The sequence below is a fragment of the Dermacentor andersoni genome, chromosome 3 (genome assembly GCF_023375885.2).
Source record: "Dermacentor andersoni chromosome 3, qqDerAnde1_hic_scaffold, whole genome shotgun sequence".
NCBI classification, from domain to species: Eukaryota; Metazoa; Arthropoda; class Arachnida; order Ixodida; family Ixodidae; genus Dermacentor; species Dermacentor andersoni.
In genome coordinates, this window is record NC_092816.1 from 52,277,344 (window position 1) to 52,303,585 (window position 26,242).

The window sequence follows — 26,242 nt, forward strand, 5'->3', positions numbered from 1 at the left end:
TTTGTAAGCTCCAAAGTTCTGGCAACTACTAAGAAAAGACAAAAAGCCGAGCTAATGCACCATCTTACTAAACATATTCCACTTAAATTGTATGGTTACGTTTTTTGGTTAGTTCTTGGATGTATAGTTTTGCAGTTTTCGTGAAATGACAAGATATGCTGAATAAGCGTCATTGCAACTTGGTTTCAAGTCAGCTCCATCGGCATCGCAGACGCTATAAGCGAACATAGCGCCGCAAGCATGGCCGCCGCAAGCGTCGCTAAGAGTTTGCAGACGTCATATCGTCTTTTAATTTCTCGCCTCTGCAGCAAACTGAATAGGACCTAGGGCAGCTGGCGCACTGGCGTCAACTGACGCCTACGTGACGTCCATGCATTGATTTTGTCGTCTGTACAAACATTTGAACGCACCTGCGGCGGCCGCGGTGCTGTCTGTTTTTCTGTCGTGGTTTCTTCCCGGTGTTTCACACCTTCTTCTTCTCCCTTCCTTACATGTTACAATGTTTGTTTACGCTCTTCTTACCGTCACGTAGTGGAGGCATGTGTCAACGTACGACAGTTTTTGGCGACGGGCTGATTTGACGCTAGCTAAGAGAATGGTGTCGCTAGTTTTATGGGTGACGAAGTTTCTGGCGAGGCAACGGCTCCTCTTCGCATCGTTTATCGTTATCTGGATCGTTGGCATGGCGATAACCAGTGAGTTTCACCTCAAGCAAAACATATTATCTCGAATTGTTCGAACCTATATGAGAACTTGCACAACGCGCGCTGTGACGGCTTTCGCTTTCGTTGAGTGATGTTCATTTACCATTGCAACGTTTCCAGTATGCTTGATTGGACGTACTGATGACGCCAAGGCCAAGTATCCGGACACCACTGCCGTATTGTATAATGCTGGACAACACAACATGCAGCTGTCCCACAGCCTTACCAAGGCGAAAGCGATGAAGTATTGCAACCCGTACAATAGTATATCACTTTGGCAAGAAGGTGAGTCACATGCAAACCATTCAAAAATGTATATCGCAGGAGAGCGCGCATGCATAAGTTGTAGTGAACCTCGGCACACATTTAGCATCTGCATGTATCGAGAACGATTTTATTGGTGATGTCAGCCTAGCCCAGAAGTGTGCTAGATTAACGTGGGAAGAAAAGAAAGCTGTAGAAATTTACATCAACTCTTAGCAGCAGCATTGTCGGTAAGCCATATGCTAGCTAGCTATATGTTATAGCTAGCATATAGCTAGTATAGCATATGCTATAGCTAAATGAACTGGTGAAACTTCGAAGTAACAGTGAAGCCTTTCCATTATGTTTCTCGGCAAATCTAACATACTTTCAGCCATCCAATTCCCGTGAATATTGTGTGGTTATCTGTAAGCTTTTTTTTTTTTTATTGCAGGTAAAGTTCCAAGCAACAATTTTACTTTGGAAGCTGTAGCCATAATGGTGCGACACGGAGAGCGCATGCCCTTGCGACGAGTCCGCAACCAGCACCTTCTTGGCTGTCGCCGGCCTCCAAGCACGAGCTCACCTTCCAGCTCCAGGAGCAGCCCCTTGCATTCTTTCGTCTCTCTCATAACGAAGCACCCCTTACTCCCACTGAAGAACATCTTTGCCACCATCGCAACCCACCCGAACCAGAGCAACTGCGTGGAAGGCCAGCTCACGTGGGAGGGTGTAGTGCAGCATGTAAACATGGGGGCCAGCCTCCACGATGCCTACCATACCGGACCATGGAGGCTCTTGCCAGATGACTGGGATGCACGCTCCGTCAAGCTGTACAGCACCGTCTTCTCCCGCACGTACCAGAGTGCCCTGGCGTTCCTTTATGGCTTCCTGCCAAAGTTCTCATTCGACAGGCTGCACCTGGTGCCCTCACGAGACATCAACTTCTGCATGGGCCCGCACTGCGCCTGTCCGCAGCTCAAGACGTACGAGAGGCTCTTCACGCGCAAGACAAAGGTCATGCTCAAGAACCACCTGGCCGTTGTGCAGCTGCTGAATACGCTCGGCAAGGTGCTCAGCCCACAAGGGAACAACTCGGAGTTTGTCGCGCCAAGACCAATCATGGATGGATTGATGGGCTTCGTGTGCCAGCGCAAGCCGCTGCCCTGTGCCGACCATCACTGCGCCACGATGGAGCACGTTGGCAACGTCATCTCCTACGTGGACTGGGAGGGCCGACAGCTGTCTCAGGACTTGTCTTTTCGCCGGAGCAGCATTCTCAAGGCACACTACCTGCTGGCCCGAATTCACAGGGGACTGCGTGACTTTATGGATGGCACATCCAAGACTAAGTTCCTCTTTTTCTCTGGTCACGACATTAACCTGATCCCCGTGGCGTCAACACTTGGGTTCGACGATGGCACCATTCCCCCCTATGCTTCCCGAATTGTCTTGGAGGCATACAGCAATGTCAAGAAAGAGCGATTCATAAGGGTCCTTTACAATGGCAAGGATATGACCCGTCACACACACTTTTGCAAGAGCATCCGTGCTGGTGTCGACATGGAGCTATGTCCGTTTGGCAATTTCACCACTTTTCTGCAACAGGATGTATTCAAGCTGTTCTCGGCTAAAAGTTTTGCAGCAGCTTGCGGTCTTGATGGTGTGCGCTCTACGCCTACTGCTACAAGTCCAGTCTAAGGATCAAGATTTGAATTGCTGAAGCAGCTCTGAAAGCGCAGTAGTGCATTTGAGTATGCCAAAGTGCGGTTTTCACATATTTGTGGGGAAACGACAGACGAGCCTTGCTACAGTGTGAGGTGCGTGATATTTTGTTGCCATTGTTGCTTCAGCCTATAGGTTGCTGGTAACGATGGCCGTGCAATCACTTAGGAAAGCTGTGAATTATAGGTGATGGGCGTGCTGTCTTAAGCTGACAAAAGAAGTACAGCATTGAAGGAAACCTATGGCATGTTCAAAAAATGCAGTTAGCTTCTCTTTCCAACTTCTGTAACATACATCTTGTCTCGGGAAGCGCATATTCCCTGAAAGTCCTTTGGAACAGCTATAGAACTCATTGAAAACCTGATGTCATGTTATTAGGTTGAGACGTGCAACACCACAGGCTACAATGAGTGCTTCAGGCTGTTTAAGTGCTTCGATTTGTCGGCCAAGGAGTGTGCATTTTTTTTCTTCTCTGTTGCATTTTAAAGTGACTTCAAATAGGTACGTCCAGCTTATAGGGGCTACCACCCTTCTGGGTTGCATTGTAAAACTAGATCAAATATGAAAGCCCAGTTAAAAGGGGCTGCTGACTCCATTTGACTTACGTAATCTCTCCCGGCGGGTCATGAGGGAAAACATAGGACATGCGTAGCCTCATTTGCTTGCTTTATTTTGCTTATATTTCACTGCTATTGGCTTTTATATTCAATTTGCTGTGACAAAATCCCATTTGAGTGCTTTTAACTGAATCTTAAATGTGTGTTCATTTATTGCTGGAGCATTCTCTTGGGCTAACCTTTTAACACTGCTGACTCTTGCAGCCACTGATTTCATGTTTGTTATCTTCTTTGTAAGACGCTGCATAAGTAATTGTGATTGTGATGGCTTCGCATGCACAATTGATCCCATATTCCAGCATCACTTTTGTTCTTTGGGCTTGCAGGTGACACAACATCAAAACAAGTGGCACTTTGGTGTTTGTCACACCAGACAAGATTAATTTTCTTGTTTGGATGCACACAGCTTTAATTTGTGTGTTAGAAACCAGTTACACAACTACTTATCAGTTTAATTAGCGCAGTAGAAACGACGAGTCTGCATTTGCAAGGAAAATACCTGTGGTTAGTATTTTCTTTCCGCAGCAGTTAATGCTAACTGGTTGTCATAAACATGCCAGTCTGCCCCTAAACTTAACATTGAACTCCCATTAAACATCGCCAAAATCAAAAGAATAGGAGGTCATAGTTTCTACTCTTTCGTAACTAGGACTGGGCAAATTCATGCTGCTTTTATAATACTTCTGTTAACTGATGACACAGGCATATTATTGTCACTTCTCGCTGTGGAGTTAGCCTTGGTTCTTGCCACGAAGATATTTAGTTTTTTAACTTTCTAGATTGCTTTTTTCGTTGTGTAGCAGAATGGGGCCAACTCGCCAGTGGCAGTACCTCTGACACATTGTCAGCCATTGCTTATGTGCTGGAGACTGGGATGGTACCCTTGCTGTGTGATTTCCTTTTTTGATGTGCTGTGATATGTACAATTTATTATATACGTTGACATACAGATGCATCTGAAGTGAAATTATGTTGTCAATTATGCTTGTCCTGCAGCTTCCTGTGTGCACTTGCCACTAAAGGGATTAGTTGCTAAGATTTTTCGATACCCTTGTTACTGTTTACCCCTCAATAACGCAGCAAACAGACCGGCCTTTGTGCTAGTTTTACCATGTTGCCATTGCAGCAGGTGCCAGCTTTTGGGTGCAAGGCCATCTACCATGCCATAGTTCATGGCAGACCACGCTCCTCATCATGGAACCTTTTTCAGTTCAGCTTCGCATCATAGCAGCTCACTATGAAGCTACCAAACCTCTCAAAACTTAGCTGCTTTCTATAATGGTTGATCAGGAGTGAAGGAATTTAGCTCCTTGCTTATCACACAGCTCTCTTCAAAGGTGCTGTTTCCTTCCAGCATGTGTTTTTCACAAGGTATCGCACACTGTGGGTAAATTGTGTAAACATTTTCAGCTAGCTAGGAGGAAACCATGCATCCACACATTACATTCTCCCCCTTTTAACTTGAGTGACAGTTTCCCCATTGTCATTTCATTTTTCTGAATTCGTATGCTGGAGCAATAAGAACCTCCTAAAACACGCCATTGTACGAGTATGCTTGCCATTAACGGCAACGAAAGCCATGGCAGAGATCCACAATGAGGCCTCAACACCTGGCTCGGAGTTTCTTCATACCTAAGCATAATGGGGAGGCAGTGAAAGGTAGCATATGTGCTGTGTCATAAGAGATCAGTCTATTGGGCATTTTGAACAAACAGCTGAGCCATGATGTTACTTCTTAGAAAAATTTACAGAGTACAAGCTGCCTTTCTTTATATCTAGTCAGAAATGGCTTGAGAATCAAATTTTAATCCTTCACTGCATAATTAGCTTTCTGTTTCTGTTTTCTTTTTTTAGGGTGAAGTGACATATGTTACACAGAAGGACATGAGATTGCTGCGACAATAGGTCTGAACGCATACATTTCATTGTGACACAGCGGCTCTACAAGTACTTTAAACTGCCTGAGCTGTAACAAGTACATATTTGTGAAATATGTGCTAATTTTTGTACACATGTGTTAATGTGAATAATATGTACAGACAGTCCAAGAACATAAAAAAGAAAAAGAACCACACTGCGGTGTATTATGGCTTACTGCAGTGTGTTACAAGCTGTAACTAATTAAAATATGATGTGTTTGTTGTGTTTTCTTTTTGTTCTTTTTTTCTGCATAGGCTGCTTATGCTATACATATGCCATGTTGCACATGTAGGCATATGTACTGTTCTACAAAAGCAGCACTCTTGGCCAGCGCTCGGCAACACTCGAGGCATGATCTGTCCAAATTGCTCTGCATAAATGAAGTTTGCTTTGTTATATATCTTACAGTGTGCCGGAAAAAAAAAAAAAATGTCCTTCTAGAGAAAACTATTGAACACCTCCCTGAGGTCCCACAGGCTTTATTACTTGGGTGCTGACATGCAAAAGCTTTCAGCTTTCACTATGTGCCCTGATTGCATGACATAGTCTGTTTCGCACCCGAGCTGTATCATGTTGCCATCGGGACTTGCCATCTGGGATAAATACTTGTGCCAATGATCTTGAATGCCGCAGAAAGAGATTCAATGGGTGAGATTGCTCTCACCCAAAATCAGCTGCGGTCTCGGTGGTTTTTCAAGATTTGCAACAAGTTTGATGCGTGCTGCCAATATGCATCAGAAGGATTACTAATCAAGAAGTGCCATCGCATGGTTCCTAATTTTACGCAACTCAAGGGCGCCACGCCAGCAGAAGTAGTGTTTTTATGCCTTGCATTAGTCATCTCACTTCTGCACTTGTCCAAATATCGAAAATCTCTGTCGTTGTGCAGGGAAGTGTAGTTGCTGTGCCAAGTACTCCGTGATGCAATAGAAAAGCTGGCACGTTACATAATTCTGGAGATTTTGTCAATTTTTTGTTGGTGTATTTTCATACTGAAAGGCCTCATGTTGATTTCGAGAAGCCAAATGCTGACTGCAGCACAACAGTTGGGTGAATGTGAAGGGTACAGATTTTACAGGAACTATGGTATGGTTCATGTGTTCTCAGAAATCTGTGGCATTTCACTTTTATTCAGTGCTCGTGTGTGGAATGTATTTCATTTTTTGAGAGAGAAAACGCAATTTGTGTGTCCGTGTCTGTGCTCCCTTTAGTGGCATTTCTCCCTTGCTGGCTACGTTCAGATCGACATGCTGTCTCTAATAGCCCGAAAAAAGATGATACGGCGATAAGTCCATATTGTATATGGTGCTTATACAGTTGCGTAAAACTCATCACGTTGTGAAAGTGAACGTCGATGTGGCTGTGTATATACTGGGTTTACATGCTGTCCTTGTTGATGTTGTTAGCACGGGACTCGCTGCCAAGCTCCAATTTTTATGGATTGCGTTCCCTCCAGTTAGAGATGGCCATTGCGCTCTACTTTTACGTATAAATTTAAGGCATGACAAGTTGGCACTGTCACTGAGGTATAATTACAATCACTTCTTTATCTCTAAATGTTCAATTCATTTAGATGTGTGGTGTGTTTCATGATGAACTTAGTCATGTTTTCTTAATGTCTTGGTTTTTGCATAGAATATATGCCTTGTATGTACAGAAATGGTAATAAATTGATATTTGTAAATATTGTGCATAATTATTCACCAACTGGCACAACACCGTAACAACCACACTAGTTACCTTCAGCCAGCTATCCTGCTGTGCATAGCCGATGACTGTGTGTGAAACCAAATGGACATACTTATTGGAATGCAAGTCTTCTAAGGACAGGACACATTGTCCTGATCGAAGGTTTAAACCAAGGATCGTTATTTGAATTGGCTGTCTTAGGCATATCCAAGGTGTCCCAAGTATATTAGTCCAAGTTTCAAAAAAAAAAGGATGCAGCGAAACGGAAAATTGTGGCCATCTGAAAGCACAAAGCCACAAACGAATGCCTAATGGGTTGTTTAGAAACGAAGCATTGCACTTTGAAAAAAATGTTTCCTAATCAGGGTATCAAATTCGGGACCAACACCCTTCTGGAGCAGTTGCGCCAGAAACCTAGCATATTGTTGAGTGAGGCTGAATTAGCGAACTCGAAGCGCAAGCATGATTAGGCTAATTGTTTCTGCGGAAATTATAAATGTGGAGGATCTTTTATCAAAAGACAAATTATAAGCTTGAGACAAGCATGAAGCACATGGCAATGCAGTCTACGCAGCTTAAACTAATGCAGTGCTGCCATTGAGGCATTCCTGCATTTTGGTGAAGAACACCTTTAAAATAGATTTTCAGTGGTGTATTAGCGGGAATTGATTGCTGGCTATCATTCAATAAACAAAATTTAGCTGACAGTATCGTACAGTCTCCTTTTACATGTAGAACAGAAAGCATGCAAAAGGAATGCTTTCCCAAATGTATGTTTCGAGGCATTGCATTCTAGCAGTCGCTGAGACTTGCGTAGCAGCCGCTAATGTACCAAAACATTGGCACTCTGGCGGGCACAACTCGTCTGACTGCAAGTCGGATTAGTTTATTTTGACCATGTAGGACTGGTTAGATGTAAGTATTAGAGGATAGTGTAGTGCTGCCATGGCAAAATCCTTGGCCGAAAAGAAACTGAGTGCTCCCTATTGAAAGAGGAATAGCGCTTGTTTTCTTTCTACCCTAGTATTTGTATTAAGTACTGGTGAAAATTTCAAGACGCACAAAGTGGAACTACAATTTAGTAAGTCACCGCAAGTGCTAGGATGGAAATAAAGTAGGAGGTTAGCTTATTACATCAAGCAGCCAGCCTTTGCAAGCCAACTCTCTGTGAAGCCAACCTCTTCGCCTTGTATCTTTCAATAGGTCAGCCTGACATGTGACCCTGCTCAGCGGACTCGGCCCGTTGTGCTTGGTTTCATGCGCAATCTCTACTGATGTGTTCGCACAACTTCAGTCCGATTGAGTTGTTCGTGATGCAAGGTAAGCAGTTATCATCTAGCTTTGCAACGTGTGAGTCTGTCTTTGGAAGAGCGTGTGTTCAACTTTATTCATGGCTAGCACTGCTAGCTGCTACATTTTTAGAGGGGTTAAGGAAAGGCATTCTCCCTCTCTCTCTTTCTTGTTTGTTCGTTCAAATAATGAACGTGACGATCCAATGCTAAGGCTGTGTCTAAACACGTCAGCGTTCTTCATCGCTTGCTGGTTGAGTCACAATTCAAGCTCAAGCAGCAAAAATACATCGCAGAATGCTTCAGGCAACCACAAAAGAGTTGAATTAGTTCATCTGAGTTCATTTCAAATTTGTTCATTCATTCATAGTAAAGATAGGCCAGCTCAACCAAACAAGAGATAATAATAAAGTAAAATGTAAATAAAATTAGGATCACGCTAGCGCATAGTTCACATAATGCTATCTTTAGCACATTTATGTCACAACACTTAGTAAGTTCAAGGTAATTATTTATTGAATAATTAGCTAATTCGTAAATTAATAATTTTACTGTTACAATCTTTGTTGTAGAGCTGATTTGAAAACCTCACTTCCAGTTGCTTGCAAAGCGCTACCTTTTGTGTCGCTCATTGTTCCATATATAAATAAAAAGCGCCACTGTGATGGATTTTTGAAGGTTACATAGCAAAAAAGAGCTACGCAAAGGTTACACTTCGCATATTACCAAGAGGTGTTTTTAAATATGCCGTATAAACATTGCGTTGACATTGTAGCTATGAAATGACGAACTAATAGATATGTTAATGAATCGGCACTAGTTATATACTAGCGAAAGAACCCAAATAGGTTGATTTCATATAAGCACGGAGGGCTTCGCCTTTTTAAGGAAAATTGAGCTTTTCTACCATGGTGGATTCAGCACAACTATTTTCCAGTACAAGGACAACCTAAAGGAAAGCTATGCATCACATCCCATTAAAATATATTCAGTTTCATAACGATCATCCCATTTGGAACCATGGAAATTATGTTTAGTTGAATAAAGCATTCGTAGTTGTTAATGAGGCCATAGTTATACAAAATTTTATTCCTCTCGCAAGAGAAAAGTTAGTTGCAACTGCTCGCGAGCGCGGAATTTTTTAGCTGCAAAGACAAACGTCTCTGCAAGCGACAAATAGAAGGAAATATATGCTAGGAGAAAGTAAGAGAGCATTACATCATGCATACAGCCTTGGCAAGTGCACTCTTTGTGAAGCCATTAACTTTGATTTTTCTCTCTCAGTGTCGGCCCAACACGTGACCTCTAAGATCCAGCGCATTGGCCGGGAACGTGAAGTAGTCTTTATTCGATACGCATTAGTTCGGCTGCCCCAGAGTGTTATTCTGAATATTGATGAAATACGCCATATTGTCAAATTCGCCATTTTGTCAGCACTGATTGGCCCAGAGGGCTCCTACGCACAGCCCCTCTGATTTGCTCAAAACGCTGTCGTTGCCAAATTTGACAATATGGTGGAATTTGGCAATGCCCTGAATAGAGTTGACTCCCGTTAATCAACCACTGCGGGACCGCGTATTGTGGTCGAATTATCTGAAAAGCCGAATTAAGCAACAGCGGCAAAATGTATGACTAAGTATGTCTTTATTGACTGAAGTAGCCTGTAGTTGTCGACAGACTACATCAGTACAGTATTACAATAATTATACATGTCGTCGTTGGCTAGTGGCCCACAGACCTCAACACAGTCGGCGCTGACAAAATCTCCGCAAGATTAGGGTAGAGCGCAAGCCGTCATTATCACTGCAGGGCAGGTTGCTGCGGCCACCGTCGTCGCTTAGGAAAGCACTCGCGCCGTCTGCCGAATTTCTTGTTTCTGAACTTTTAGTAACCCCTACGCGCTGCAGATGGCGCTGGTGGAGGTCGAATTAAGCGAAGCGGCATGCTTTCGCGTTCGAACCAACCGATTTTCTTTTTTAGCAGGCCAATGCATGGGCGTCTCGCCGGGACTTCTCAGTGCGTTTGAATTAGGCGGAAAGTCGAATTAACCGGAGTCGAATTAACGGGAGTTCGTGTGCCCCTGATCACTCTGGCGCTGCCGTAGCTCTGCCTCGTGCTCTGCCTGCCAGATCGGGAATTCTAAAACCTACCGCGCGCTCTGACGTGACGATCACGTGTTGCGCCGATACACCTGGCTTCAAGCCTGTTGAGCAATTCTCTCTCCCGATTCTCTCCTTCCTCCGTGTTTCGAAGCATCTGCCCGTGGCGTATCAGCGAAATGGCTCAATTCTGCACAAATATGTACACACCGCGAATTGTTTGTTTGTGATTGTAATGTAGAATTTCTTTAGCCAAACGCAATTCTATAACGTCAGGGAATCAATGAAAGTACGTCCCACAAATCCATGCGCGTGCTCTTTCTTTACCCGTGCACCCGGCATAGTGATTGTGTGTCTATAAAGCCGTTCCCACGGTTGATGTCGGGGGTTCGATTCCCGACCGCAGCCGGGGGCTGCATTTGGATGAGGAGGACAATGTAGAAGCTCTCGTGCGGACATTTATAAAAAATGAAAGCGTCTTACCGCATTGGCGTGAATTCTCTGCGAAGGCGCATGCAATGTTAACGCACATAGCCGGATTTTCCACTGCAGTATCTTTACGGCTGAGTTCCATGCTCTATTATCGGCTGTGAAGCATATAAGGAACTCAAAACTCCACAAAGCAGTTATATATACAGACTCCCTGAGCGTCGTGAAGGCCTTGGTGTTACTCTGCAAGCACAAAAATCCAGTACTTAATGAACTCTATTCTGTCCTGTGTAAAGCGTATATATCTAACCAGCATGTCATTACGTGCTGGGTGCCTGGTCATAGAGGCGTCGAGAGTAATGTTATGGCAGACGACATGGCCAAGTCAACTGTATCGCAAGCTATTAATCCTATCGCTGCACTCCCTGCCACAGATCTGAGGCCTTTCTTACGAAGGAAACTGCGAAACCACTGGCAACTCTTGCGGGACGCGGAAACAAATAATAAGCTGCACGTAATAAAACCACAATTAGGTTTCTGGCCCTCCGCCGTCTCAGAATAGGACACACATTTGGCACCCATAGTTTCCTACTCGCTGGAAATGAACCTCCAACCTGTGGTAGATGCGGGGAGAGGCAGATCGTTCCACGTCCTCCTGGAGTGCCGGGAAGCGGAATCTGAGAAAGACATTTTCACCTAGCATGCCTGCAACACATCCCTCTTCATACTATCATGCTACTCGGTGCAGAACCGTTTTTTTGATACTAATACAGTCCTAGGTTTCCTGAAATATGTTTTCTTAGGTGTTATTAGTCCCATACATTCGTAGCGCTTCCTCTCTTCGGAGGATGCCACTGCAATAGTAGTATTGTATAGCACATGCCTCCAAGCCCTTGTGTTTCAAGGGCCCTGGTGATGCAGTAGTGGTCTAGCCAATTTTTTCAACTGACATATTTTCTATATCGTATCATTCTTTAACAATGTATTTTAATGCTCATAGTACACGTCATTAGTCATCGCCATAATCTTATTAGACGTAGGTCTTACGCACTTTACAGCGACTATATTTAAGGCCCCTTTACAGCCACGTCACATCAACTTTACAGAACTCATCACTCAACTGCGAAGTCATTAACACTGGCATGGCACTCTTTGGCCATAACTGGCCCTTGCGCCAATAAACAACACACATTCGTTCGCACTATAGACCGTTTCATCGGGCGAGGAGGATAGGGCGCGCGGAGAGCCTTTCCTCCTCTCTGGCTTGGGCGATCCGGCGCGGCGCTGCTTGAAAGTATTGCTGTCGCGTGCTGCGGAACGATTTCGAGATGTATTAGATCGTACTTTATAAAATTTACGCCATGTTCGTTCATATAAGGTCGTCAGGGAAGCCTTTCGGTGCATCGGTAACTACTGTAGACAGAAATATGTCTTGGGGGCGTAAAAATGTGACGCGCATAATCCGCCGCGGTGTACGCGCATTATCAGTCGCGGTGCGTGTATGTGTTGTTTACTATTTTGCTTATATCGATTTTATTTCAACAAAGAAAACCGGCGTCTCTGTATTACCAGCATTAAATGGTAAATCAGCTCACTGTCTGATCGATTGGCGTAGGGAGTAAAACATAAAACATAAGAGCGCATGCACGAGCACGGCCAACCTAAGGCAACCACGAAACAGCTGAGCGGCAGGCGCTATCAAATATTTGTGATACACTGGCATCGTTCTCACGCATTTCAAGTCTAGTATGCTTGAAATTATGTCTACGCTAGCCTTGCTGCATATGGCCCATGGCGCTGTTCAACATAGCGATCACTGCGGTTGGTGAGCCAGCACGATACATATATAAGCTGTGTGCTTCGGCATTGCCTTTTTGGCCTGTATACAGCCATAATATATGAGAGGGCTCGCATAAAAAAAAAAAAAAATGCGATGGCTATTTTTGAGCGCAAAATTTCCGTATTAAGTGTCAGTGCGTCGTAGAGAAATGAACGAACACAACCGAAAAAAAAAAAATTCGGTTATCATTCTCTTTCTCTAAAGAGCAAGAGAAAACGGGCTAACGCCGCACAACGTTTATAAATATATACCCGCTGATACTGTATGCTTGCATGCGCTATATAGAACAGAGATATCTGTAATCCAGTCTGTTACTGCTTAGGACGCTCGCGCAGTTCGTAAACGGTCGCTTTGCTGGACAAGCTTAATTGAGACTGTAAGGTATGGTGCTATTACTAGCCAAAACTATTTTATTCATGGGTGGAAACCTCATCCATCCAACCAAGTAGTCACGCAATGTAACCTGCAGCGAACAGTTTGAACGCTTGTCAAAGTATAACAGCACAGCTCCTATCGTAGCAGAACGATCGTCGCGTATGTTTCATGGCTCCTAAACCGCAGCTTAGAAATAGAGGATAATACTGCAATAAGGTCACATTAGTAATTGGAACATTCAGAAGTACACAATTGATCTCCGAGGCTGATTGTAGGCTCAAATATGCGCGCGCACATCGCGCTGCGGTTTCCGTCGACCTCAACGCCAGTAGAAATTCCGGCCATGACGCCTTAAACCACTTCGGCACGTCTCACAGAACCGTTTACCACGTAGAAGACGCACGTGATACTCAACAGACCGCACGACCGCGAAAACAAGCACCAAAACCTACCGCCGAGCGTACACCTGCCATGCAAAAGACCGCTTTCACCCAAGCCAGTTTGGCGCTGCTCATAGGCGGCGCCACTGCGTTCACAATATGGCGGCGCCTACGAAAAAACTGTCTATATACAGTCGATTGACAACAATATAGTTCCCGATTCTTTTTTTTTTTTCAGACATCGCAACTAAGCTTTGCGAATTAGTAATCGATAAGGGCACGCCGAGATCGAACTGCACACGAGTTTTCGCTGTTATGTGGCCGAAGGGGTCGAACCCGCGGCCTTCGTGTTCAGCAGATCAGCAAACGCAATATAGACACCGAGCCACTACTATGACTGACACTACGGAGATAAGGAACCCTGCGGATAAAACAAATTACAAAGTGTGTAGTTGTTACAGAAAAAAAAGAGAAAAAGAAAGGAACGGGTGTACGCGCATGCGGCAGAACCTTGAACACGATACGATAAATGCTGTGCAAGCCCCGACCCTGCACGGCCAGTTCTCTTCCTACATTGTTTGGGAAAAAGTATATCCATAACTTCGGAACACTTCAACTCATTTCTACATTGTTCATTTTTTTTATTGTACTCAACACACCTATGGCGCTATATGCTCTATGAAATTTGCACGCGCAGACTACAAGTGCAACGTAGTGCGCGAAAGGTTGGACCTTTTAATGTGTGTCCCCCGCTGCTATAAAGCTGGCGGTCGAGATCTTAATTGGGACCCCCTCGAAAAGACGTTTCAAGCGAAGCACAACTTGCGGAATCCCTGGCGTGTCAATTCTCGAGCGTTTGCTTCTTAGGTATTCGAGAGACCCTCTTCGAAATTCATTTTTGAACGTGTCGGGCAATATAAGAGGACGACACTAAATTCATGAATTAGCTAACGACGTGCAAGCGCGTGAGTCGTTTCGTTATAGCCTGCAGTGTCCCGCGAAGGTTTCTCAACAACTTCGAGATTCTGCGCACCGGTGATGACGGTCCATGGACACGTGCTGAGCGCGTGCTCTGTCCACGGAGGATGAATGCGTATAACGACGCCGGGATCGAGCTCTTCGCGGACGGCCCGTTCCCACGGAACTTGCAGACAGAGCCGTGCGCCGTCGTTACGCGCTCCGTAAACTTCGCACGCGCAGTAGGCGATGCCGTAGACGTTCTCTACCGAAAGTACTCTGGCCGAAAGCGTCGTTCCGGGGATTTCGGCGTCCTCCTTGCGCAACTTCCGGCGCGCCAACCTGGAGCTTTCCTTCTGCCTGGCGAACAGAAGGAGCGCTTCGAGGCCGCTTTTGACGGCGCCTCGCTTCTTGCCGCCCGAGTCTTCGACGACATCGTTGAACTTCGCCTCGCGGACTTCGAGGACGGGAGACTGTACGACGACGCTCCGAAAACCAGCTGGCCGCGGTGTTGAGGTCAGCGACCGAGGCGATCGCAGAAGTGGCGTGTGGGCCGAGCCGCTTTGCTCGCTTTCGCTCGCTTCGTCGACTATCGTCGCTCCGTCGGTTGCGTTCTTGCTCTGACGGCCGTCTTCTGCGGAATCTTCGCTACTGCTTTCTTCAATTACGCACTGATTACGACACGTATCGGGCGCCTTCCGCCTTCTGCGGGCAACTTGAGAGCTATCCCGCACGTAAGGTGAAATCCAGGCGTTACTTTCGAGGTCCCTGTTCTGGCCACCTGTCGTCTGTCGCGCGTTAACTGGTGCGGAATCTGGAACTTGCGAGTCGTGAACGACGGTCCAGGGTTTTTGTTGCGGCGTCGCCGATTCATAGGTCGAGTGCTTCAGCCTCGCTACCGACGTGAGCGCCGACGCGGCGAAACCTCGTGGGCCTCTTTTCGTCTTCTCCGAGAAACGTACGTGTGCAGACGGAGACGGATGTACGACAGCCGATTCCACGTCCCCGGATAAGCGCTCCAATGATGGGCTCGAATACTCGTCAAAAACGTAGTTGTTGGCGAAAGTGTCGTCGTGGTCCAACAAATTCCAGCCCAGCAGGGATTGCTCAGACAGTTTGTCGTTTCGAAACATGATCAAACTGACATAACGGTAGAGGGGAGTTAATAGAGAGTGGGCTGCGCTTTCCTGTTAGCAATGGGCTCCAAGCGTACAGCGCTTTTTCTTCGGAAGCGCTTAGTAAATCACCACGCAAACAGACGACGTAACTGACCTCTCTAAACTTGGCGCGTTTCATATTCAAGCAAACTCAACAGGGCCGCAGTTTCGAATTGGTAAATGAACTTTCAAGTTTGATATGTTTATTGATGGGAATGTTCTTAAATCAATTCACATAAATATTTGTCTAAGAATAAGTTTACTCACACTAATTGTTATAAAAAGGGGCTCATGGATTCTTTCTTTGTTTAAGTAGCGTGCGTCTTATGCGAGGAGCACAGCATGGCGCATTTTGTCGTCTGCAAATGTTTCGCACACCGGCAGCCGTTTTTTCTGCGTAAACTCATGCCTAAGTAAAACCACTGGTTTGATCGTGCTTCTTAACCATAAATTTGTTTATCTAATCGGACTGAAAGTAATTCTGGCTATTTTATTAATTTATTTCACTCAACCAGCACGCGCCAACGTACCGATGGGGGGAGGGGGAGGGGGGTATTTTGTATTTGTCCACTTATACTCCGTTCCATACACAGCAGTCATCGCCGTGGAGGCTAGAGAGACTTATTGCAGTCGCTTCGTTCGCATTTGGATATAGTTCGATGTTTTCTGGATATAGTTGATGTTTTCTACCGCAGCCCAGTCAATCAGAATTTCAGCAGACGAAATGGGCATGTGACCAGTAGGTGGACACTTGCAGAATGATTATTCTGTGCTTGCTATGGGAAGATATTACACTTTCAATGGAAGAGAGAACCTCATCAAACAAAAGAAGGGAAGTTTTCGGCTGCACATAGACAGATCCAATCAGCAATTTTTCACAGCGCGCTATGCTGACTTCTAGCCAAATCGACTCCTGTACACTTTCAATGTCGTTGCGCCGAGCACATCTCAGTGAGTTGTTAACAGCAACCAGTACGCCACCACCTTTTTGTTGAGATCCACTGACGTAACGGTCACTGCGAAGGGCGTTGTACTGCTGTGGAAAAGAAGTCTGAACAGGAAATTTCACTGCAGAGCCAAGTCTCTGCAATAACGTAAAATAGGAAAAGAATACGAAATGATATTGCACAAAAAATGCACGTGCTTTGGTGCGAAGTATACGAGCGTTTTGGTAAAGGATGTACAAATCACGCGCCACTTTGACCCATGGAGGTCATCTCGGAAGCATGCCGTCGTGTAGCATCCCAAGGAACAGCTTGAACAGGCCATTCAATTGATGATGACGATTATTATTATTATTATTATTATTATTATTATTATTATTATTATTATTATTATTTCTTAAAAAATCACAGATATAACACCTTGAACCTAAAGTGTCGCCTCATATATGGGTATCATTAAAGCACACCGACCTCTTCGAAAAAGCGCATTATATTCGAAGAATTCTTTCGTTTACTTGATTTTCTTTCATTTAGACTACGTGCCTATCATCGAGGTGACGGGCGCTACCCCTGCGTTCTTCTGAGGTGGTTGCCCTTGTGCTACCGTTCAAACATCCAGTGATTGGTTACCCCGCAATGTACGTCCTTGCCTCTTTGCCACCGTTGGAGCTTTGAATGTTCCACTCACTCCATCGACCCGCTGATTGAAATTAGGGAGCTTAGTGGCACCCAGCACCAACAATCAAAGACTTCTCCCGCGACGGGAAGGAACGCGACGTCAGCACCTGCCCCGCCTCGCTCCTCGAGACGAATGGGTCGGCAAGGGCATTTAAGGCAAAACCGGCCCATTGTTCGATTAGAGGGCCATCAACAATTGTCCCAGTCGGTCTGGTGCGCTGTTACCGCTACATGTAGGCTATTTTCTTTTATCTTTGTGCATGTTGCATAAAGCTTTTCGTTTCATCTTCGTCTGCTCCAGGCGTCCCTTTGTCGTCCTCTATCATTACGTCGCACCACCATTCGGTATGTGCCACTTGATGTGTGCCCTTGCTTAGCCAACCTTCGGAATGGGTACGTGCCACAGTGACACAAGTGTTGAGCATAGCTATAGCTATATCTGTAGCACTTCTTTGTACACACACCTTTTCATATTCCTTGAAGACATTGCCTTATTTGATAAGATATATGGCCTCAGCCTGTTTACATCAACGCCGTCACATTTGCCTCACGTGTAATCGCTTTATCATATACTTTCGTGCCTCCTCGTTTTTCCCACCCACTGGCCACGGCCTTTCTATCCACGATCTCCCTTCCTATGTAGAATAGAATGTAGGCGTCAACATATACGCCGGCCGGATTCCCTGCATATCAATAAGGAGTCATATCTATCTATCTATCTATCTATCTATCTATCTATCTATCTATCTATCTATCTATCTATCTATCTATCTATCTATCTATCTATCTATCTATCTATCTATCTATCTATCTATCTATCTATCTATCTATCTATCTATCTATCTATCTATCTATCTATCTATCTATCTACCTATCTATCTATCTATCTATCTATCTATCTATCTATCTATCTATCTGTCTGTCTGTCTGTCTGTCTGTCTGTCTGTCTGTCTGTCTGTCTGTCTGTCTATCTATCTATCTATCTATCTATCTATCTCCTGTCATCAACGTTCTTACGTCGACGAGCATCACATACATCGTATTCGTCCTCGTGACATCGCTCTGTATACGTGTCACGTTGTGTATTCACCTGATTTGATGTTCGCCTTTCGTCAAAGCTTCTGAACAGTGTATTGCAAACCATAGATACTGCGTGACATGAAAGTTGTAGCCTTCGTGGTAGATGAACATAAAACTCGCACACGATTAGACGTTGCATACGGTGAAAGCAAACACGATTGTACGCATCGCCGTTAGCCGTACAGCATTTATAAACCACTTTACAAGAGATTCGTTTCACATACATTCCGACATCTGCGCTGGATCCGCATATAATTTTTTTTTTTAATTCCAAACTATCTTTTTAAGGCACGAGACACCGCGTTGTCCCTTCCCTCCTCACTAGGTGGGCCGAGCTAGGTAGCCGAAGTGTCGTCGTCATCGGAACTTAGGTGGCGAGGTCTGTTTTGTAAACTTGTAAAGCTACAGAAGACCGTTCTGGGACCTCTGCTAAACGTTTTTAATCGCAACACAACACAATGCGGTAATGCCGGACCGTCCGGTCGCCGTGCGGTACGTGTGACTCCATGGAAGACTGATGTCTTTCCCAAAGCTTCTGCGTATCCATTCTTGTGTCCGAGTAACAGTACGCCCGTATTGCGCTAGGCTTCCTGACCTAAAGAGTGTTCGTTTGCCCAACTCCCAATCTATCTTTCCTCGACTCAAGCTTGATTAGGTTAGCCCCAGGCATCAAACCGCGTGGCACAGATAGGCGCAACGTGCATCTCTCTTCCTTCTTCCCGAAGAGAGAGAGAGAGAGAGAGAGAGAGAGAGATTGCGAAGGGGAAGAGGCGCCATAAAGCGCAAAACTTCCTTTGACTACCGCCGCACCCGCAAGACAGGCCCTTTGCAGACAGTGCTATCTTGGCCCCAACAAAACAGTGAGATTTAGCTCCCAGTCGGAGATATTGCCTCTTTGAAAGAAAGTGATACTGGGCTGGCACGCCTGCGCTTTCAAAGTTTCTACTGTGCTACTGCGTGCATCGGCGGTGTCCCTTTGACAGCCCGAAGGGCCCAAGGCAAAGCGAAGGCCGAGAACGTGTTCCGAAGGCGCCTGGCGATTGCGGCGCCGTCTTGCGGTGGGGTTTTATGGTCGTGCCGCGGGCTGCGCCGCCCATGCTGTCGCGCGTAGTCGCGTGCCGGTTTGGTGTGCCGTCTGCCTTCTGCTCTGCAGTGCATACGAAGTTGCATTGTGCAGACGACAAGCGCAGGGCAGATGCACGCCTCCCCGCCTCCTTTTTTTCACAGAGTAATTGAGCCAGCAGTGGCTTCGAAGCGAACGTATTGCTTAAAGCAATACAACATCTCAGTCGGGGGAGAAGAAACAGTTTAAGGAGACAGGGAAACGGACGAAGCTGGCGTCAGTGCGGGTGGTTTCTTTGTGCAGATCTGTGCAGAATAAAACGGGTGCCGGGGGGCGTTCGGCGCGTGCCAGGCGCGCGTCGCGTGGAAGCCCGACGCACAGAGGAGGCCGCCGGCACAGTTGTCCTTTTTTTTTTTGGTCACTATAGACACGGAGCGCTTTCTTTCAGTTAAGTGTTGCACCCGAGCGCGCGGGGAAGCCGTGCTGGTACGTAGAGCCGGCAATTTACAGCAGGGCGACTGCCCAGACTGTGCCGCGGACGCGTACCACCCGCTGGCTTCGGGGCGCTGGCTGCACAAACCTAATATCGCACCTCAGACACGCAGGAGGACACTTTCGATCGCGATCGAGCCCGATCTGGATCGAACTTCGTCCTTTCCGCCAACTCCCGGCAGAAGATGGCTGCCCCAAGAACCGCTGCAAATTCCAGTCTACACTAATGTACGACTTACGCACCCCTCCCTCCTTATTTTCATTCCATTTTGACCCTCCTGCCTGAGCGTATATATAACAGCCTATCAACGCCTCACAGACAGCCAAGAGCGATCTTAAGCTCCAAATTGTGGCGTAGTTTCCGCGGGCTACCGCACTTCGGCAAGAATTATGTCTGTGATAAGCTCTGCGAGAGAAACAGGAAGGTATGTGTCATGAGAACAACCGTGACATTGCACTAATCTCAATCGAAATCTCCTCTGTAGTAGGCGCGATCTAAACGTTTGCTCTCTGCACTTACGATGTGTGCAGTGCTTCCGGATGCCCTGAGAAACCAGGCGGCAAACAAGTGTCGAGAAACGCTTTTCTCAACAAAGTAAGGAGCTACGACTTGTAGGCGCACAGCTGGGCCGCACAGACAAAAAAAAAAAAAAATTAAAGGAAGAGCGACGCGTGATACACACCACGGACGCCGTAATGGACCACCATTAACAGCCTGCAGGAGGTCACTGTTTCAGACAAGTGGACTATTTCACGGAGGAGCCTGTATAGCGCGTACTTTATCATCTCGGCACTCCTTCACATTTTTCTAAACTGTTGACGTTTCTTAAGTTACTTCATTTTTATCACTCCTATGTGGAAATAAAGTAGCCACCACCATTGTGAGGTGACAAAATCTCCTTCTTTTACTTTGATTTTAACGACTACGACTACAAAAACAACGACTAGCTAAACTACAATCCCAACTACGACGTGACAACCGCAATGACGTCAGTGCGAAATAGCAGCTGCTGTTGAGACTGGGTGTTGCGTTTAGGCAAGGAATCATTCGTGCCATACGGATGAGTACGTTCGGGAGTGGGAGCGAAAGAAAAAAAGGGTTTATTTTACATTATTTACACGTTGAAACAAGTAGTCAGATTCTAGACAGAGCTCACACATGTCTGCAGACGTCGGGACACCTCAGCAAACACTCTTTACTGCACACGAAAGGCCCTCTTTTAAAACGTTCTTCTTCCCTAGTTCCCTATACACAAGGGAATTCGATTACCTTGTTGCGGCCAATCAGAGGTGGTGTATATTTCACACAGAACTCCGCCTGTGATGATATCCAACGTTCGAAACAATGACGAGGCAATTCGGAAACGGATATCGTTTGCGCTCCTCCTATCAAACAGATCACGCTGCATCTCCACGAAAGTCGTCGACTGGGTTCCTTGCTCTCCGTGACTTTCAAAAGACGAAGCGCCAACAGAGACAGCACACCAAGAGAGAGGGAGAGAGAGAACAAACAAGGATAGGAAACGCAGGGAGGTCAAGCAGAAGAGCATCCGGTTTGCTACCCTACACTTAGAGGGGGGAAAGGGGAATAGAAAGAGGAAAAAATGGAGAGAGTAAGCACTGAGTGCGTGTGGGAGGAACACTATACACTGGGACACTATAAACGGTCTCTTAAGTCGGTGCACTTCAAGTATAGTGCACGAATTGCTTTTCGAGCCAGTGACGGGTGTGGCCACGGCCCGAGTATCTTTGACTCGGTGAACGGTCTCGGGTCCAGTAGAAATAATAAAGACAGGAAGCACCATGTCCTGTCTTTGTTCTTTCTTAGTGTGCTGTCTCTGTTGGCTCTTCATCTTTTGAAAGCGATGAACAAACTGGCCCCACAACGCGTTCTTCTCTCCGTGACGGCCAACTTGTCAGGGTCAGTAGTCTTCACGCTCGTTACCGCTTCCACGAAGGGCGGCGGACGCTGTCGATGCTAAGGCACGTTCACACCGAAGGCGGAGCGGACAAGCGGACAAGCGGATCCGGCCAAGCGGCCGCGGATTTTCCGCTTTGCGAAAATTACGCGGCCGCTTGGCCGGATCGCGCCCGGACCGATTTTTTCCGCGCGGACAAGTTGGCCGCTTTGGCCGCAGCCAATCAGAAACCGGCACGGCGGAAGCGCTGGGGAACGAATGTCTTTCTCTGGGTTTTCGCTTCTGTTTTTGAAAAGCGTTAAAATGGCAAGTTGGGCCAGTTGGTTGGGATTCATAGTAAGGTTTGTTACAGCGCAACACAAGACAAGCACAAAAGAAGGTATAAACGCGGTGTCGTCGCTTTACACCTTCTTTTGTCCTTGTCTCGTGTTGCGCTGTAAGAAATCTTGAAAAGCGAGTTACGTGGCGAGTAAAATGCCAACGATCTCGTCTTCTTCGTCTGAGCTCATTATTTTGCAGAAGTAGATAGCGGACGGGAGCGCGCCAACCCACGACGAAAAAAAATATCGAAAGTGCGCGTACAAACCCAAAGTGTCGCGAGATGGCGGCACGTCCCTGAAATTGCTAAACAAATTGCGAGATGCCCCGCCTTTCCGGCCGCGCGGGCAGCCAGACTATAGTGAACTAGAAGGGGGTAGTGGGATCAGGAAGAGCCCGCGGGTGTGGCATCTCACGTCGACGCCACCAGATGGCGCCACTAGAGCATGGGCTGTACGGAACGCGAAACTCGTGAGCATTTTCAACGTAGAGAAAGCCGTGTGCGCTTGGTGTCGCGACGAAAAAAGAAAGCGCGCAGCTCCGTAACGTTTTCTGAAAACTTCCTCTGAAATAAGACAAGGCGCAGAGAAAGGTGGAAAGGCGGACGTTCTTCAAGCTTGCGTAAAAATAAAGCCGACCCAACGAGTGCAGACTAACGGCCGCACGACCATGCGACTGATTTCTAAACTAAAAGCTCGCGAACACCGTAGAAGAGGTAAATATGTGAATGGGTAAATTGCTTAATTCATTTGCCATTAACAATTTTTATACAGGCCAGTACCAATTGAATCGCATTCACAAGTTCAAGTGAGCCAAACAATTGCGGCGCGTGTACTAACATTCGGAACAGAGGCCAGATGTGATGAGGTTTTATTCCTTGAAGTGCGATTTTGTTTACGAAAGCATATATCCACTGAAAGCTAGGGAGTTAATCATATGGTGATGCCACTATTATGCGGTCGTAGTGGTTACCAGGGATAGCGAAATTTCGTAACACAGCAAAATAAAGAGAACTCGCGGTGGACAAATGGTTTTTGGCCACCACGAGTTCTCTTTATTTTGCTTTATTGGTACAAAAGATGGGCAGCTACTCCTTTCTCAAAGTGCATGGCTGCTACGAGAGAGGCACTATGAGGAACGGCTTATCTTCGCGTGCAATTTCTTTTTACGCCGTTCCTGTCGCGATTGGTTGATCCCTTTTACATAGAAGTGCAGCCTGGTCAGCACATAGAACTTGGTCAACTCTGTTGTGAGCGCATCTGAGTGCTGGCTGCAGCCTAAGGCATAGCCGAAGTTCTCCTTCACTAGCAACATTACATCCACTATGCTGTCACTGCAGAGTTTCTCTCGGCTGAAGAACACAGTGAAAATGTCCTCCAACTTCTTCACTGCCCTGAAAAGCTCCAGCGAAGGATATAACAACCCTCCCTTATCGCATGTCACAGTGAACTCAGAGTTTCTGCTTTCCGTATTGGGGGTTTCCATAAGAAAGGCCTTGCAATTGCATGCAGTTATAACACTTCAGAAACTTTCGAGCAACATACCCTGCCATGTAATGTATTAGATGGTGGTCGCTTTTCTGCTCCACCAACTCTCTGTGCTCAGCATGCAGGAATACTACGAAGCATGCGCTCGGCTGAAGCTAGGAATTTCCTTCCTCAATGAGATAGATGGTCGATTGCAGCAGCCCTGGCTCATTCAGCTGGAGCATCTTGCGCACTCAGGAGAGAACTCATTACTCCACTAGCTCCATTAAGGCCAGCATTTCCTGACCGTAATATTTTCGCAAGGTTATAAAAGGATAGGCAATTAACGACAATTAGAAACTGCATTGGTGATGGGTGGTCATTAAACCCACATGATTGCCTGACATACCGGAAAAGTTTTCCAGCGAATCCTGGCTTAACCTGGATGTCATAACATACCTAAATCCCTGGCTGACAAGATAATCCAGCAGTTATAATGTGCTGGATATCGTCCCCCTTAGGCCATCTGCAGTTGAATCGCTTAAAAATCCACCTACTCTTTTAGCATGTTTCGCACACAAACCGCACATGTTTCGTCGAGTTTCTTGACTTGGCGGGGCACGTTGCGTTCCCAAATTCACCGTGTTTATTCATATTTCGGCGCGGTGAACAACGACGGCTGCTTTCCTTTTTTTCACTTACATGCTGTTTCACAGCCGGGAGCGAAGCAGTGTCGTTGCCGTTGACGTTTCGACCTGCCTACTTCTCACGTGTTCGGCCGACTGCGCGCGAAACAGACTCGAACGGTAGGTTGAAACACCAAAAAACAGTCAACGTCGCGAATAAAGCACGCACGAACAAGCGCTCGACGCTCTTTATTCTATGGCGAAGCAGCGGAGGGAGACAGCCCACGCGACTACAGCACCGCCACCGAAATCCGCGTCCCGTCCGCACTCACCGCTTCGCTGCAATGCATAGGGCGCTCCGGCTCCTGAGCCCACTACCCCCTTCTAGAACACCATAGCCAGACAACCCGGCTGGTCTGAACAGGCGCGGGCGCTTGCAGCCTCGCCGCTTTGAAAATCCGCTTGTCCGGTGTTCGGTGTGATGAGTCTCCCTGCTCACACGTCACAGTCGCTGTCGGGCACTGTTACAGTGCATCTAGATAATCTAGTACACTGTAGCACTGTCGCCGTCTCGGCGGCGCACTGCCGATTTGGGGCTCAACATTGCAGGGTGGTCGAACAGCTACCAATATTTTTCTTAATTAAATAGACTAATTAAGCCTCATATGTATGTTGAGCAGCCGCCCAAACAAGCTTCCAGTCTTTTTATGTTCTCAGTAACTAAAGAATCATTGGCCATTTACTAACATGTTAATGATTACTTTTTTGTCACGATGTCAATACTATAGTTTTCTGAAGCACATTTAGAAACGTCTCTGAGTTTTCCACTGCGCGCCACAGTTGCGTAACTCTCTCTCTCGCTCTCGACCAAATCCACGTGCGACCCCTAATGTATACCTTGCTTTAAACACGTCCGAAAATTAGCTCGAAAGCAAGTGCCATTTTTCCTTCTCCGAATGAAGAAATTAAGGAATTTGCTTTCGAGCTACTTTTATTTTTATTTTCCACTGGAGGAACGAATTAGCGGAAGGAATATGGAGTGTTTTAAGTACTTTCTTTTGTCATCAGGTTTCCAGAAAATATAGGCTAATTTGGTCCATAGACGGTTGAGTGTCCACGACGCGACGCAGAGTGTAAAGAGCGTTTCGCATAGCGCCAGTGGACACGAAAATCGTGAATGCAACATCAGCGTGCCAACCTTTATTATACCACCACGATGCTACATCTCGATATCCCTGTTGAGGCAAAGAAAAATGGTTTTTTACAAGAAACGTGAGGAAATGTGGTCACTTTTTCGAAGTCCACAGCGACGCTGCCTTCAGGATCTGCGATACACGATGAAAAAGAGAGAGTGAGAGAGGAGGGAAAGCGTCGGATCCCAACGTAAAGAAAAACACTCTGTGCCAAGGCCCGGAAAGTGATCGTAACATATGATACTAACTAGCCGACATAGAAGGACAGTTTATGCCCTTGACCTACATTTCGGCTCTTAAGAGTATGAGCATAAAGAAAACGTTCATCTATTCATTTTTGTGCCTTGTTCTCTTCGCTGTCCTTTCCATCTTTCATTCCCCCTTACCCTTTCCTCAGTGCACGGTATAAAAGCAAAAATTTTTTCGGGTTAACCTCCCTGCCTTTCCCACACCGTTTGTGTGTGCGTGCGCGCGCGTGTGTGTGTGGGTGTGTGCGTGTCCAAGGGGCCCAAACTGCCAGGTCCGTGTCGGTGACGGGGCCAATATGTGTTTCCCTCTTTCCCGTTTCGTGCACAGTGAGCTGCGTGTGTTATGGGCCAAGCTTTCTTCGGAGAAAAAAAAAAGAAACCTGCAAACCTCAGGATTGGTCGAAGATGATGTCACTCATCTCCTGACACCGGAGTTGGGGAAGGTGACGTGACCCGTTGAAAAAAAAAAGAAAGGGAATCGTCAGCTTGAACATGAAGTGAGCTTCTTCTCTGCGTCATACAAAATGCACATATAAACGTGTGTTATGAAATGTTAGGGTCGCAGCAGTATGCCGGCATTCGCTATGGCATGTGTGTGTGCGTGCGTGTTTTACATGGAACCCTTAAAGAATAACCTACAAAATGTACTCGAATCGTCTAACTGCAGATGAACTGTACCTGACGAATGAGACGTACTTTGAGGCGCCTGCAAGCAAAAATTTGCTTTCGCTACAACCGATAGAGAGTCGGGGACCGCACTTTCGATTTCATTATATAGCAGCAGAATAGCC

At 46.3% G+C, this 26,242-nt stretch overlaps 1 protein-coding gene across 1 annotated transcript; it reads left to right on the forward strand.

Annotated features, from left to right (window-relative positions):
• Window positions 1-297: 297 nt before the first annotated feature.
• On the forward strand, window positions 298-6,893 carry LOC126547998 (2-phosphoxylose phosphatase 1). The gene is made up of 3 exons (XM_050196064.3): window positions 298-695; window positions 825-989; window positions 1,402-6,893. The coding sequence occupies exons 1-3, from the start codon at window positions 596-598 to the stop codon at window positions 2,646-2,648; spliced, it is 1,512 nt and encodes a 503-aa protein (XP_050052021.1). The 5' UTR covers window positions 298-595; the 3' UTR covers window positions 2,649-6,893.
• Window positions 6,894-26,242: the final 19,349 nt, after the last annotated feature.